This window comes from Ostrea edulis, chromosome 4 (genome assembly GCF_947568905.1).
Source record: "Ostrea edulis chromosome 4, xbOstEdul1.1, whole genome shotgun sequence".
NCBI classification, from domain to species: Eukaryota; Metazoa; Mollusca; class Bivalvia; order Ostreida; family Ostreidae; genus Ostrea; species Ostrea edulis.
This window is the reverse complement of record NC_079167.1, coordinates 89258639-89275949: the sequence shown is the minus strand read 5'-3', so window position 1 is coordinate 89275949 and position 17311 is coordinate 89258639. Positions and strand designations below refer to the sequence as shown.

At 35.7% G+C, this 17311-nt stretch overlaps 1 protein-coding gene across 2 annotated transcripts; it reads left to right on the top strand.

Annotated features, from left to right (window-relative positions):
- The first annotated feature begins 1857 nt into the window (after window positions 1–1857).
- On the top strand, window positions 1858–7393 carry LOC125670039 (28S ribosomal protein S34, mitochondrial-like). Of its 2 annotated transcripts, XM_048904951.2 has the most exons (4): window positions 1870–1962; window positions 3465–3542; window positions 6104–6280; window positions 6833–7393. In XM_048904951.2, the coding sequence occupies exons 3-4, from the start codon at window positions 6113–6115 to the stop codon at window positions 7187–7189; spliced, it is 525 nt and encodes a 174-aa protein (XP_048760908.1). In that variant the 5' UTR covers window positions 1870–1962; window positions 3465–3542; window positions 6104–6112; the 3' UTR covers window positions 7190–7393. The 2 variants fall into 2 exon arrangements, with proteins under 2 accessions (XP_048760907.1, XP_048760908.1); XM_048904950.2 differs by lacking the exon at window positions 3465–3542 and having other exon boundaries at window positions 1858–1962.
- Window positions 7394–17311: the final 9918 nt, after the last annotated feature.

The window sequence follows — 17311 nt, the reverse complement described above, 5'->3', positions numbered from 1 at the left end:
GAAGTGACGGTAGTTTTCCCACTTTCCGGTTTTCTTTGCTTGTCTGTGCAAGCATGTTTTGCGTCTGGTCATTTTACGCAATATATGATTTATCCAAGGTGGTGATTTACGCCATTTAGACACTCTAGATGGGATGTGTGTTTCTATTTCGTGTTGAAGTGTGGACCAAAGGTCATAAATGTTCTTCCCATCCTGGTACATGGATTTCACACATATATCCCTTTGCACTTATCACACAGTGCGTCCCAATTTGCTTTCCCGAATAGGAATTATTTCCTTGGTTTCTGTCGGTTATAGTGCGGCTTGGTGTCAGAATCCACTACAACAATGTCATGGTCAGATATACCCGGAATTACAGTGATGCTCTTAACGAGGGACGGATTTGTAGTAAATACCAGCTGTAGTATATTTCCTTGCCTCGTAGGCAGTTCTTGCATCTGGGTAAGATCGAACTTAGGAGATAGGTCAATAAGATCCTGGTGCACTAGTTTGTCTATGGTAGATGTAACCGATAGTGTGGTTCAGTCAATATCTGGGCAATTCAAATCACCACATAAAATTATCGGCCGGTCTTTTTTCTCAGTTAATAGTTCAAGTGATATATCAAGTTCCTTAAGTATGTCTCGGTTCCGATGTGGCATGTAGTAACACCCGATAGAAAGCTCATTACAACCTTTTAGTTCTATTTCTAATTAAGCATAGTTTACTGAATTCATGTGATGTATCACTTGGGACACACCAATGACCGTTTCATGCTTCGCTCGGTCTAATGGCTACACCTGTAGCGGTCAGTCGGGTTAGATCGCCGGTGGCCAGTTAGCTCAGTTGGTAGAATACCTGACTAGAGATTCAGGGGGCCCGGGTTCGAATCCCGGTCTGGTCCGTTGTATTTTCTCCCTTCCTGTTACATTTGGTGCCGTAGACCAGCCCCTGAAAATGCTTGCCAGGGGATAAAGATCCTAGGTTGATGTCTTCAGGTGTGAAGACATTTAAGGAGGGAGGAATGTAGCGGTCAGCCGGGTTAGATCGCCGGTGGCCAGTTAGCTCAGTTGGTAGAGCACCTGACTAGAGATTCAGGGTGCCCGGGTTCGAATCCCGGTCTGGTCCGTTGCATTTTCTCCCTTCCTGTTACACACCATTATATACATATTAATAGTATTCAGGGATGGATCCAGGAATTGCGGTTACAGGGACACCACTTTATGAGACAGGGGGTCTGGGGGCCGCCAAGGGCGAAGCCATGGTGGAGGCCCAGGGGACAAAACCCTGGTGGAGGCCCAAGGGGGCGAAGCCTCCGGAAGCTCCTCAATTTTATAGATTTTGTAAGCCTTGAAATATGTCTCCTATTCGGTCATTTGTACTATTTTCTATCATTTTTAATAAGGTGAAATTAATCAAATGACACAAATTTTAAGGGTTTTTGGAAAAAATTAAGTTCTCCCAATAAAGTAATTCAAAAAAGATTTTGTCATTTATTTCTCCGGGAGTGGAAGAAATTATTGCTTCTTTTATCGTTCAGTACATTATCTTAAACAAGATACCACGATTTACCTTAAATTTGAAAATCAATCCGCCACTGGTATTTACAACATGCATAGATGTAGGTACCGTGCTGTCGAAAAATACAAGCTCCTCGGATATAGATACTCAATAAACCATCTACATATTTTGTGTCCAGAAAACATTCTATAATCTGTCAACTAACTTGCTTGAAACTCAACACTCTACAACTTAATCAGAAAGACAAACTTCGTATTAGTACATATTATTATTATTATTATATATATATATATATATATACACACACACACATGTATATATAGCCTATATGCTGTACATAGAAACTTTTTTTTTTTAAAAGATCGGGATCGGTAAGCACATAAGTTTCCTGGCCTTCACGAGCAACTCACTAGTCTGACTAGAAACCTTTTCAAAGCTCTCCATGTTTAGGTTATAGCATCGGTAAGATTTACCACAGACTGTATCTAGAATTAACCAACTTCGACAGAGTTATTTAAGCTTTTTCAACTTCTACAATATAAACCCGTTAGAAAATTTGACCCATGATTCTGAGGAAATTCTGGTTAACCATGGATTGTAGTTGTATAGTTATGTCTAACGGCGGTTGACGCGTTAGTTAATTATGACTAGGTATTATTCTTTTATTCATGTTAAATACATTTGACTGTGTCTGTTCAGTGCTGAGGACCATGAAGAGATACTAGGCCTTATCAACTGCTGCTATTAATTTTTGGTTCACATAATCTGAGATCCTTCTGACTCTTACCCCCGCTTTTATATTGTGACATGTGGGGGGTAGAGTCAGAGCGGACTCCATATTGAAATTTCGCACTCCTGTTATTCACAGTGCATTGTCAATGAACAAGTTGGGAACACTTCCCCTACAACGAGATGTGTGCTGCGAAAACACTATTAAATCCCTCTTTAGTGAGAGTAAATATATCCCTATAATCTCGGCTGAGATTCGGCTTGGCTGAATATTTGGACTGAGGCCTTCACCGAATCTCAAAGCAGTCTTTCATAATTCATGTCTGGAAATTTTCTTTCGGATTCAGCCGGTTAGCAAATAATGTGCACTTAGGCGACACTGCTGTTCGCTTCAGATATGTGACTTAACTGTTAAACTAACTCTCTGTCACTATTAATTTTGCATTGCTTACCATCAAGGTATGAAAATAGTCACTACATTTTCGTTCAAATGAAGACTTCCATGGCACAATATTTTATCTTCTGAAATTGAAGAGTTCCTATATAGTCTGTCTTATCTAGTTACTGATACATTGTATTTCCACATACCTACTTGTATATCACTAATTCAAAAACCAAAGTATAGGAACTCTTCAATTTCGGGAGATAAAACATTGCGTCGTGGAAGTCTTCATTTGAATGGAAAATGTAGTGATAGTACAGTAAGTCATGCAGCATTAATAGTGATATAGATTTGGTTTGATAGTCAACTTACTTATTTGAAGTGAACAGCAGTGTCACCTAAGTGCACATTAATTGCTAGAACCGACCGAAGCTGAAAGTAAATTTTCAGACATAAATCATGAAGGACTGCTCTGAGATTCAGCCAAGCCGAATCTCAGCCGAGATCAATACATCCCTTACAATTAAGAAAAACACCTGTAGAGTACATCTCTTCGTGTTTCATGTTCAAAGAAGAAAAAGTGCTAAAATGTTTGATACTTATGCAAATATATATTTTATCAAAACAAAAACACGCACAATGTGTATTGGATTTCAGCCTCCTTCCTTCTTATGCAGTAACTTTGATATGAAATTTCTTGACTGTGTTGTCGATTTTTTTTAGACAATTCACGTCATGTTGAGTGTATGTTGCACTTATTCAGTATTGCACAGAATTTGCCATTATTTTCATTCAAAAAACCTGTTTATGTTACTGTTTACTTTCTCGCTATAGAGGAATAATTGCATTGTAGCAAGAAGATCTCACTATAGGGAAAGTGTTTCCAACCATAGGATTCTACATGTCGTAACGACCTTACCCACAGTGTTAGGCATGTATTATCAAAATTTCAAATATTTCATAATTGTACACCTAATTTTCAGTGATTCAGATTGGCGTCGGCCATCTGCAAATGGCCGATAAATACTGAAAATGGCCGACTAAAATTCTCCAGAAAGGCCAACATGGCCTATGAAATTTTCGTTTTTCGGTCGGTATGGCCGATCGTTTTCTAGTGTTTATCGAAAAATAACCGCTATCCCAATCAGATCACGTGCTCGTCCTTTTCCGTAACCGGTTCATTTGTGGTTATGGAAATAGTCGAGTAGTTACGATTGCCGCTATACATCTTGGTTTGTCATAATACATGTACTCAATCGATCGTTTGTAAAGAAGATTTTGACTGGTTTTCAAAAAAATTCCCATCCAATCAAAATTACTTTGAGAAAAAAATGAATTGGTGCCCCTGTTGATCTTGCTTGTGTTTGCAACAATCAGTGGGGAACCAGTTTTGAAAAAACTGACTTCAAAGAAGAGAGTCCGGTTTGATGATCATGATTGGCAACAAACCCTATTAAACATCAGATTTTCTGGTTGCGGTAGCTCAGTGCTTCGTAACTAGGTGGTCGTGACTTCGAATCCCGCTCGTGCCATAGCCGCATCAAACCTAAGAAGTAAACATGGTTGGTGATTGCTCCTTCGTCAAACTCTCGTCATTTACAAGATTTAGAAGTGAGAATCACGGGTCTTTCAGATGCGACCTTAAAAACAGAGGTACTGTGTCGCGGCAGGCGTTGGCATGTTAAAGAACCCTCACTGTTATGGCCCTGAGCGCTCAGCATAGGTCTAAATTTGTGATACTTCACCTACAACTGGTGACGTCTCAATTATCAACGGAATGAAAAACAATCAAACAATAACAACAGCAAACAACACATTGCAACACAGGAACGACCGAGAAGAATTCCGAAACAGTTAACTGCAGTCATGATAATTAAACTGAAGAATTGAAAAATAAAAAGTCAGTTTAATTTTAGAGTTTTGAGTTTATTTTTGCAGCATTGCTTCATATGTATTTAGGGCCTAAAGTTTTCATGGATGGAGTTAGGCCAAAATGGCCTATAATTTTTGTATCATTTAGGCCCTCTGTCCTATCCAATTGCATTCCAATCTGAATCACTGAATTTTTCCTGAAAATTCACACAAATGCTCATCCTGATAATAGGTTAATGATCCGAGACATGCTACAGGTACCTAACCAGCAAGTTATCTTCATTTTGTGAAATTTGTTGATATTTTGTCAAATTTGAAAAAGAAGGGTACAATTTAGTTGTTTTTTGCTGTATTATGCAGTTTTGGAGGGGGGTTGTGATTAAATGTAGTTTAACTGCAAATTGAACAGTGCAGCCACAGTGCTTATTTTTATTGATAAAACTTTAAAAAGATATGAATTGTATACACATATATCTTTTTAAAATACCATGGTTTGTTGCAATTTTTTGAAAGGTCCCATTCTAGCAAATTGTATTATTGAAAAAGAATGTTGCTCAATCAATCAAACTGCATGTTACAAACTATTGAATTATAATAAATGAAATCAGTTATAAAACATTTGAAAAGAAAGCTTTTTCTTGAGGAGAGAGATCCATTGAAAACACAATTTCCACTACATCAGCACAGAGACAATTTTATCACTTGGGTTCAGATTTACTATTCAAAAGAGTACTGTGCATCAGCATGGATTTAAGAGTTACCTTTCTTTGTACATTTTTTTTAATACCAATATCAATCTTATATAGTCAATACCAATTTATGATCTTATGGTGTAAGATGATCAATAATGTTTTAATAAATCAATTTCATCTTCAATTTTTAGCAAGTCTAGGGGCAGTTTGGTAAATCAGATCCATGCGAATCATTTACTACATAACAAATGACCAAAATCTGTTCCTGTTCACTATAGAATGTAAAGGAAAATATACATGGTGGATGTCTTAAATCAAAATAGTAATATACGTGTATTGTTTACATGGCCTTTAACTTCCTTTGATAAACCATTTGAGTTTATGTCAAGTTTAAAAAGTTGAGATGGAAAAATTGTTATGTGGTCCGAATTTAATCAAATCCAGAATTTACCAGCGATGGACTCTCTTGTGATTCAGTGAGAGTAACATGTACTGAATCTCATATCACTGCCCAACTCTGTCTAAAAATCTTATTATCCCACTTACTTATATCTGTCAATAAAGTATGCAGTATCAGTAGAAAAGACCATGTCCATGTGTTCCGACATTTATCTACCTATAAGTAAGATGAATGTCTTTAAATGAGTAAAGGTCACGGGTTGGTGGTAAACTAGTGTTGAAATTCTGCATCATGAATTACTTCCTGTGTATCAACCTCTATATCCCATAAAACGCGTACATGTATGTTGGAAACTATACAGCTAAACATTTCTGTGTACTAGCATTCTTATATATGATTAAGATAAATGAAAATTTTGTAGATGAGCTGTTCAGTTTTGAAATACAGTGTACCAGTAAGACACCATCAAAAACTAAAAGCTCACTTCCGTCCAATCTACTTTCAACATTGTTCAACATTTTGTTTCAGCTTTGCAAAATGAAGCTGTTTGGGAGGCACAGTTTTTTCCATGGGAAATCTCTGATGGAACTTACTGCCCAGTTGAAAAATCCAAAAGGCAGAGTAGTCACAAGACTTACATTTGAGCGATACCCAGAAAAAAGCTACTACATTCTGTCACATGTTGAACATGGATATAGTGGACAAGTAAGTTCAGCTTGTTTACAGCTTGAAAAATGAATGTAAATAAAGTGACTGCTGAAAGAGATCATTCTGAAATCGGTTACAGTGAAAACCTGTCTTATTCAACATGTAGTGAGAGACAAGTTTTATGTCAGATTGCTCAATGTAAGTTCATGGTAGAAACAGAATTAGGGTAAGATTTATAGTGAAACAGATTGTACAGGTCTGGATTTCTCGGGGGGGGGGGGGGGGGGGGTACTTAAGTTGAATCTTGGACTTAAGTCCAATATTTTACTCAAATTTTGACTGCTCATTATAAAAGAAAACTGAAACTTAAGATTGAAATTTTTTCGAGAAATCCAAGCCATGTGTCGAATTAGGTAGGATTAACTGAATAAGATATGATTATTATTTTCTCATTTTCAGTATATATTACTTCATTCCCTGTAAATTCACATTTGAACTGAGAAATTCAGATAAGAACAGGAAGAGCTTTTATTGCACAACCTGTCTGTAACTTCAGTATAGACTTGTGAGTGCACTGTTACATGTAACATTTATTACATTCATCTGCAGAATCTAACAGGTGTGGCATGGGGTACAAAGGTCTTCCGAGGGTACAAGTACCCAAACATAACGAGGATTGATGCAGGCGGAAAACGTGACTGGAGACTTATTCCTAAAGAAGAGGAGGAGGAGTATTGTAAAATTGACAAAGTTCATGAACCGAAATTTAAACCAGAGGACATTGATACTCGGCTACCCCCTCTGATGGAAATAGTTTTGGAAAGAAACTTGAAACAAAGAAATGTGGCCTATGAAGGCATTCCTAAATTAGAGGGATTTGTTACATTTAACAAAGATGATGTGACAAAGAGAGGTGTGTATTTTAATGCACAGAAAAGCAGTGACTCACAGACTCAAACTTCATAAAGGATAACATATTAAGCAAAGGATTTCAATTCTGTGTAGGGGGATGTGTTTCTTTAAATGTATGACAGAGTGTTAAAATGATGTAAAAGTGAAATGAAAACTTACTTAATTTTAGATTTGATAAAATTCTGAATTAAAGATTTTAATCTTTGATAAAAGGTGCTTTCCATGAAATGTTTTTAAAATAAAATTTGAAGAAATATCTGCTTGACAAGAAGTTATTCAAATGTAAAACAGGTGGATATTTACTACATATGTATTCTATCATGCTTCTTATAACTAGGGCTGAAACGATACGCCCCCTTCAGGATACGATACATATTGCAATACTTATGCCATGATTCAATACTTTCAATACGATACAATTTACAGAAGAAACCAATAACAACATTGAAGAAAAAATTAATTATCAAGATTCAAAATCATAATTTTAAAAGCAAAACTGTCAAACGGTGAGATGCCTGTTCACTGTATTTTAAACTGATATAGTTTATTATTATTTTCGTCAACCTCAAGGCAAACAACAGTTTGAACATTATTTGACGCTATTTTGTCCCTCATGCAGGTAGAAATAATATGTACTGGCCGAAACTGATGTATTTTACTGAACCCGTTTGTAATAAACATACGAACCGAAAATCGAAGCAATGAATCGAATATTGAATTGAGCGTTTATATTGAACAGTATCGATATTTCGGTGAATCGTTTCAGCCCTACTTGTAACAGCTTAATACTTGGAATTTTAATAACAGTAATTTTCAGAATCTTTCAGGAAAGAGAGGAAATTCTTGATTACTCCTACGCGGTAATTTTCAGAGAAGCTTGTCTCCATGGTGATCGGGTTTATTAGCTTACATGAGCTAGAAGCTCAAGTGAGTTTTTCCAATTTTCTGATGTTTAGTCCAACCCCAATCTTAATTCATTGAATAATGTCAAATGAAAATTATATAATTCACAGGCTGACCATGTAATTGGACAGAAAAGTTCAAGATAGCCACAATTGACACAAAGGTTGCTTATTATGGATGTTTTCTGGTCATGCAGTACAGGGATATAATTATTTTTGTGGTCGTGTAGTACAGGGACCTGATTATTGTGGATGTTTTCTGGTCGTGCAGTACAGGGATCTAATTATTATGGATGTTTTCTGGTCGTGCAGTACAGGAATCTAATTATTATGGATGTTTTCTGGTCGTGCAGTACAGGGACCTAATTATACCCCCCCGCAACAAGTTGTGGGGGGGTATACTGGAATCGGGTTGTCCTTCTGTCCGTCTGTAGACGCAATGATTTCCGGGCTCTAAAGCATTATCTTTTCCACCTACCGTCACCATATCATATATATGGACTACCCATGGGATGAAGATGTTCCCTATCGATTTTGAGGTCAAAGGTCAAGCGCACTGGACATTGAAGTAGCAATATGGTTTCCGGACTCTAAAGCGTTATCCTTTCCACCTACAGTCACCATATCACACATATGGACTACCCATGGGATGAAGATGTTCCCTATCGATTTTGGGGTCCAAAGGTCACGTACACTGGACATCGAAGTAGCAATATGGTTTCCATTTAAATTCTTTAACGGCTTTTTTCATCGCATGGAGATGCTGTGTTATTAGATAATCCATTTCTCCCTACAAACGAGAATACCCAAGGTTTGTCATGCCATTTGTTTTTTACACTCAGAAAAGAGGTAGTTTATACCTATTACCAACACCCTTTGGGAGATTGGGGTAAGCGGGGGATATTCTTAGTGAGCATTGCTCACAGTACCTCTTGTTATTATGGATGTTTTCTGGTCGTGCAGTACAGGGACCTAATTATTGTGGATGTTTTCTGGTCGTGCAGTACAGGGACCTGATTATTGTGGATGTTTTCTGGTCGTGTTATACAGGGATCTAATTATTATGGATGTTTTCTGGTCGTGCAGTACAGGAATCTAATTATTATGGATGTTTTCTGGTCGTGCAGTACAGGGACCTAATTGATTTTCTTTAGCGATTTTCTTGCTGATCGTGAATGCTAGCAATGTTCACTGAATTTGAATTCTCACTATGATTGCTACATTATACAAAATGCAGCAATGCTTGCTGAATTTGACGATAACGCATGCTTGCTGATTTTGAATGTTAGCAATGCTTGCATGTTTTTGAATTATACCAATGCTTGCTAATTTTGATTTCTAGCAATGCTTGCTGTTAGTAATAGGTCCTCAGTACCCCTTGTTTGTCGTAAAAGGTGACTAAATGGGGCGGTTCTTCTGATGAGATCGCAAAAACTGAGGTCCCGTGTCACAGCAGGTGTGGCATGATAAAGATCCCTCCCTGCTCAAAGGCCATAAGCGTCGATCATAGGCCTAAATTTTGCAGCCCTTCACTGGCAATGGTGACGTCTCCATGTGAGTGAAAAATTCTCAAGCGGGGCGTTAAAACAATATACAATCAATCTAAGTAATCCATATTGCTCACTTGTCTGTCAATTTCAAGTAAAATTTATTATTGTACAGATATAGGTCTGTGAACTGTATCCTATATAAAATCATTTGGACAATATCAAATTCATTTGAAGAAACATTTTCTAATTGTTCTCCAGGTCATATCTTTACAACAACAACAAAAAGAGAGATGCACATACTTGACACAAAGGTTGCTTTTGACACAAAGATGTGACCTGAGGTCTTTTGGACAAAGCTTAAGCCATTGAAACAAATTCACATCAATAATTTCCCATAATATAAAACCTACCTAGATGTTTTTATGCCCCCAAGATCGGGGGGGATATTGTTTTTGTCCTTTCTGTCATTCTATCTGAAACTTTAACCTTGCTAATAACTTTTGAACAGTAAATGCTAGAGCTTTGATATTTTACATGAGTATTCCTTGTAACAAGACCTTTCCATGGGTACCAAAATTGGTGACCTTGACCTTGGAGTTTTATCTACTTTTTAAAAACTTTAACCTTGCAAATAACTTTTGAACAGTTAGTGCTAGAGCTTTGATATTTCACATGAGTATTCCTTGTGACAATACCTTTCCGTGTATACCTTGGAGTTGACCTACTTTTTAAAAAATGGACATTGGATATAACTTCTAAATGGTAAATATAAGAGCTTTCATATTGCACATGAGCATTTCTTGTGACAAGATCTTTCTATTGGTACCAAGATATTTGTCCTTGTGACCTTGGCCATCTTTGGAATTGGCCATTATCAAGGGCATTTGTGTTTCACAAACACATCTTTTTCCTTTTTAAAATGTTTGTTTTAGGTAGATTTTAACTTTACAGAGTTAAAATTTCATCTGTTCTATTTATAATAAAATAATAAATGTTAAAAAGCAAACCAAATATATGCATTAAATGACTTTTCTAAAGTCTGATTGGTGCATGCATAGAATTTTTTCTTATTATTTATTGTATTGATTTGCATAATTGTTCCAGTACATAAAAATAGTGATACGTCAGATCCCAATAATTGTAGAGGTATTAGTTTAGTGAATTGTTTTTGTAAGTTATTTACTTCAATTATAAATCAAAAACTTATACAACGGTCTTTCAAATGACATTTAAAAAATGGTTAGTTCGGATTTCAGCCTCAAAAAGGCTCAGCGGAAGCAATATTAATGTGACCCTTTTTACCCCCCCCCCCCCCCCCCCCCAAAAAAAACAAAGAGAAGATTTTTGTTGTTTTATAGATTTTATGAAAGCAATTGACACTGTTGATAAAATTAAGTTGTTGAAAAAACTCAACACATATGGTATTAAAGGTAAATTACTGTGCATAATTCGTGTTATGCATCAATCTGCAGGTATGATATCAGAATTCTTTAGAAGTAATGTAAGACTTTTACAAGGTGAAGTGTTATCTCCCATTCCTTTGTCGTTATAAATGAATGATTTTGAAGTAAACTTATCGAAACAGTACTGTGTCGTTACATTTACGAGAAATAAACTTGTTTGTACTTATGTATGCAGATACGGGTTTTTTTTTTTGGTTTTTGTTTTTGTTTTTGCTGAGTATATGCATGAGCTTCAGAAATCTTAGATACGTTGTATGAATATACAACTGATTGGGGTCTTACTGTCAATGTTGATAAAATAATAGTTGTTATTTTTAGGAATTGAGGTAAAATTAAATATACTGAAAAAAATGGAATCTGAGCCGATTAAAGTTGTCAGTAAATTTGCATACTTTGGTGTTTTATTCACTTTAGCGTTAATTACAATTCTACGCAAAAAAAACAACAATTACCCTTCCGGGGTAGAAAGGCTATGCTCTCATTAAAATCAAAAGTTATAAAATATGAGTCGCAACAAAGAAACATTATTGTCACCTTTTGATATGTACATGTATGTAGCAAGTATTTTGAAATATGATTGGGAAGTTTTGGGTAGTCATAATGCAAGCGATGCAGAAAAGATGCAGTTAGAGTTTAAAAGTTTTTAGGTGTGCGAAGAAACATACAATATGCCTCGGTGTGTTTTGAAACTAAGAGATTACCTATGAAAATCCCTCGATTTTTCAGTTAAAGTGTTACTATTGGGACTATTTGGGATCAATTTGGACTTCATCTTTTAGTTATAAAAATCATTTTTGTGTAATCAAAATTGAATTTTGTCCTAACCAAATCATGTTTGTATTACAAAAATATGTTGTTTTGAACATATTTTATTGATGAATCAAAAGGATTGGAAACAAATTCTTACAACTTACAAGTCCCTCTCCTAAATATTACAATATGCCATGCAAGGTAATTATTAACAGGTAAAATGTACAATGATTAAACGAATCTACAAGTTTCTTCCATAAATTTATGAACTGAAAAAATATGTATATTAGTTTGCAGAGGGAAATTAACATCATCGCACAATAGCAATTTTGTACCAATATTAATCAAGTCAAGCATGAAAAAGCGATTAAAAGATTATTTCTAGCTCTGGAGTAATTTTTACAAGCGAAAAAGAGATTATATGTACATCTTCATTAAAGCTACATGACCCGATGTTCATGTATTATTTTTGTACATAATTACTTTAAAGCAGATTAATTACTTTATAAAGTTATTAACTTTCCCTTAATTACATGCTTGAAAACATCTGCATGTAAAAGAAAACAGTGCGAATATTATTTAGAAAGTAAATATAATGGCTACATATATAAATCATCCCATAATAGACGTCTATAAATAGACCCACGCGCGTCAGGGGAATCCCAACATGATGTATTAACTCATACGCAACTGTCTAGTTTTAAGGCTGAAAGAGCGTAAAACAACGAATTACTAAGAGGTATTTGATATTTTTATTTCTATTAAACTTATGGTACGGTACTGTTATAACAAAATACACAGCGTTACACAGATAAGACCACCAATGATTTGAAAGTTTGAACTGGTCACGTGACTGTCACTTGAAATGGCAGAGTGACGCGGTTATTTGTAAACATCGATTTAAAATCAAATAATTTGGGTTAAAACAGGTGAAATAATTTATAATATGTCGTACAGTCTCATAACTACATACGTGCAATGATTTAATAGCGTCTTTACGAGATGGAAAAAAATATTGTAATTCGGACCATACAGCTTTAATATACATGTCCACATGTACAAAACGGAAAATGTGTAATATTTCGTTTATAAAGATCATAATTAAGTATACAATTGTGTCTTAGCTTTGTATGAATAATGTTGATATATAGTTTTCGAAAAGAGTAATATGATGGTGGTTTTGTAATTTAATGTCTGTTATTATATTTTTGCGGAATGAATTGATTGAGATGGCTTCTCAGGTACAAATGATTTTTTGAATAACTCAAATCTGTATTTTGGAATATAAAATTGATCTTTGTTTCTAGTATTATAAAGGGATACATTTTCATATTTATGTGAAATAATTTCATTTATATAATCAGGGGTACTACCATTGCAAATTTTAAACATTGTAGTCATTTTTGCGATATAACGTCTACTTTGCAAAGTTTGCCTGCCTGTTTCTGAATAAAGGGATTCTCTAGATACAAAAATAGGAAGACCAGTAACAATTCTAGCTGCACATAATTGTACTTTTTCAAGCTTATCAGTATCGTGAACAGAACATCCATCCCAAACAATTGAAGCATATTCAATAGTAGGTCTAATAAATGCTATGTACAATTTTGACAGATGTTTTCTACCAATTTCCGTAATTTTTTATAAGATTTATCAACTATGGAATCAATGTATAAAGACCAACTGAGGTTATGTGACAATAATAAGCCTAGATGACGATGGACTGGAACACACTCCAATCTATCACCTTGAAAAACTACTTTCGGTAGAATGGAGTTATCTCTTTTCAAAAAATAAACAGCTTTAGTCTTGGTTGGATCGAACTTGAGTAGCCACTTATTTGACCATTTTTCTAATATATGTAAATCACAATTAAGCTTATAATAAAGGTGCTAAAACAGAACATTGGAGTACACCAGTAAATACAATGTATATCAAGTTTTGACGATGAAAGGTTCTTATACATTACTTTTTGTGATCTGTGACATTAGTAGCTCATGAACCAATGTAAAAGACTACCAGATATACCATAAGTTTGTAATTTAAAAATGAGACCATTATGCCATACTCTATCAAATTCTTTTGATAGGTCACAAAATAGCATACAACATGATTTTCCTTCATCAATACTTTGAACAATACGATGATAAGTTTCTAATAATTGATAAACTGTAGAACATATTAGCCGAATTAGACATTTCATAATCTTGAAATTGAAACAGGCCGCCATAACAATATACCTAGAGAAAATATAACATGCATGTACATTCTGTAAAAATGACTTGGAGGACGAGTGCCACTTTGTATTAATTTTTCCTCATTATGAGGAACACCTTCATAAATATTTTAAAAAGTATCATTCATGGCAAAAATCATGTTTTCAAATTTGTGCAATAATGTACATGAACTTTGGAATTTAGAGAAATGTCCATGTCTTGTATTCAAGTTGCGAGAAGACCTTTCTGTTTAAAAGTTTTTCTCCATCAAATTACTTTGATATATTTTATGTGTGTTTGAATTTGTTCACCGCCATACAACACCATCTTTCCAATGTACTTTACGTATGCCTGTAACATTGATGTAATAAGATGCACGTGTCGAAAGCAATAAAGAGATTATCAGGATTTGACCCCTCTAGTGATTTAGATATTTGTACAGTGAGTTAATTTCATTAAAATTGCCATGTTCAATTGTTACTTCGAGATAGTTACTAAACTACGGGGGTCACTTTCGATACAGGGTGAGTTTTTACAGCACGAGAAAATAGGTGATATTCAACGTTTATTTTGCGACATCTACACTGACATGGTGACATTAATGCGACTGTTATATCGACAATTGTGATGATATACTGTTATCCTAAAAACACACTCCATATTTTTTAAGTTTTTCATAGCAAAGTCGTGTAGGAATGTAAATATTTATACGTATGATCGCATTGAACATTGTGACTGTTGAGGTGAGTTGATATGATCAGAATCCATGCGCTACGGTCCACACTCCTCCTCGTTGCAGTCCCCCGTTCGAGCATGCAGACACTAGTGATTTTTGTTGGGGGGGGATCCATTATTGTAATGTCATTTAGTTTGAGAATACAATAAATACTAATTTGATTTTTGACCCAGTAATTTCAAAATATTCGTATTTTTTACCGTCCACTACCGTTACCATTTTTCACGTAAAAATTAAATTTGAAGATAATAGATATAAACATAAGTGGCATCGTCACACAGTGTTGACAGACACACACAGAGACTGACAGGCAGACCGAGTGATTGTCATATGACCCTAATCTTCATGCACTTTTTATATGCATTAGATCACTGTCGTTGACCTGTGTCAGTTGATGACTGCTTGGTGGGACTTTCGAGTTCTGGAGACCACAGAGGGAAGAGAGGCCTCGGTTGATTTCTTTTGAGGTGTCTTTGATCAACATTTACTCAATGGATTGAGAGTGGTTTATGGAAATTCGCGGGGTTTGGGTTCTTCAGCCTGTACGACAAATTACGCATTCACAAACCGGATGACGAATACCCAATCTCCTAATAATTCATGGATATCTTTACCTTCTATATATTTCATTGCTTTTGTCGAGGATTGGAGATCTAACCCTAACGCAGAGAATGACACCCTTGTCTTGGCGGCCTTTCTCCACAAACGGTGACGATTTTCAGAGATTGTCGTAATTTGGAATTTGTTGTCGACATGGCTGTGTGCCCACTGGTAACTGACTTTCTATCTCACCATGCTCACTGGCGAATCACGTGACTTTGGCATGACCTATTACCCAGAAAAATGACGACGAAAGTCAACACAATGGAAAATTCCAACGAATAAGTAACATCTCTATCAATAACGAATTTTCACATAACGTACATCCTATGCACCTGATCCCACCTCTGGTGTGTCCAGGGGACCGTGTTTGCCCAACTATCTATGTTGTATTGCTTGTGGGAGTTATGAGATTGATCACTGTTCGTTATCTTCACCTTTCATCAACATTTGAAGGATTTTCTCAAGAACGAATCTATACTAAAATGGTAGTTCTTCGTGCGATAGAAGCAGAGAACACTGACACAGTTTTTTGGCGGTCGGAAAGTTTTTGACTGAAAACACAAACTGTGTCAACGTTCTCTGTTTCTATAGCACGTAGAACTACCATTTTAGTATTGGGGTTTAGTATTGTGTTGACTTTCGTCGCCATTTTTCCGATAATAGATCGTGTCATAGTCACATGATTCGCCACCGTGGAAAAGGATACCGTCAAGCTAATCACCCTGTACTTGCGCAGTTTCAAGTTGTTGATAATGTTGGTAGATGCTTCCTCTCCCAATTGCTACTTCGGTTGATGATTGATATTCTTCATCGATCAATTGATCTATTGCATTAATGTACGCATGCACATGCACCGGTAGATGTTTTACTAGTTGTACTAGATATAAGAACTGTTGGCGGGATCTGAATTATTTTGCAACGTTCACTGTCCTAGTACGTACACAACATATTATTGTAGATATACAATACCGAAGGTCAGTTTTACATTATAGAATACGAACATATTGATAATTTAATTGGGGCAGTCTCCTGTGGAACTTCGCGTTTACACCTCGATATTCTCGTCCTGGATTTAATGTGACGTAGTTTCCGAGCGCCGCAAGGTCAAAAAGACGGGATTCGGAGAAATGAATCCGTTAAGTCTGTAAACAGTTATTGTAAACACCGAATTTAATCTCGTCTTCATTCCAACAAATCTTTGGTATTTTTGTTTTTTACTCAACTGTAGGGTTAATGATTTGTCCACTTCTCTCACCAGCATAAAATATGTCTTTCAGATAAGATTGGAAATTTATTTTTTTTAAAATTTAAAAAAAAAAAAATTTAAAAAAATCCGACATCTTTTTCCTTTCTTCAGAGACCATAAAATTATCAACATTTAAAAGAAATGTCTCGCAAGTTCTATTAATTTTGCTAGTGTAGTCTTACGTAGTCATTTACAGACCGTCTTTCTGTCAAACGATGTTTTTGCATATTTGAGTATGATTCGAACACAGCCAGATTTTGGGTGATTGGGCGATTCACTAGAAGAATCACGCCCTTTACTTCCTTTACCTGAACCTCACTCAGTAGCATATTCGGTTCAAAGGTTGGTTGGTTGTATATTGTTTAGCATCTTCGCAAGCCAAGTGTCCAATTCGCTAACTCTCTTTTTCCCCTTGGCGGATTTTGTTGCGACTGAACTGCCATCTAACGGATCGAGCGAGTTATCGTTCTTGACTAAAACAAAAGCCAAACTAATCAGATAACGCATTATAATTTCTGTTACATGTATATGTTTACCAACTGGAGTTGACGGATGAAAACAATGAAATTGTTTCTACTATTGTTTTGATATCGTACTCAGTTTTGCTGAGTTTGTTCTGTTTATTCCAGCACATACCGTCCTTTATCGTTAATTGGGCAAGGTACATGATCGATTATCTCTTGAAGTTGATCGCAAACCCCAAAACTTTCTCCGAAAATCGTCCGTCTTTGATTTATAGACAAAATCCTCTGGCAAAGGCGACAACACGA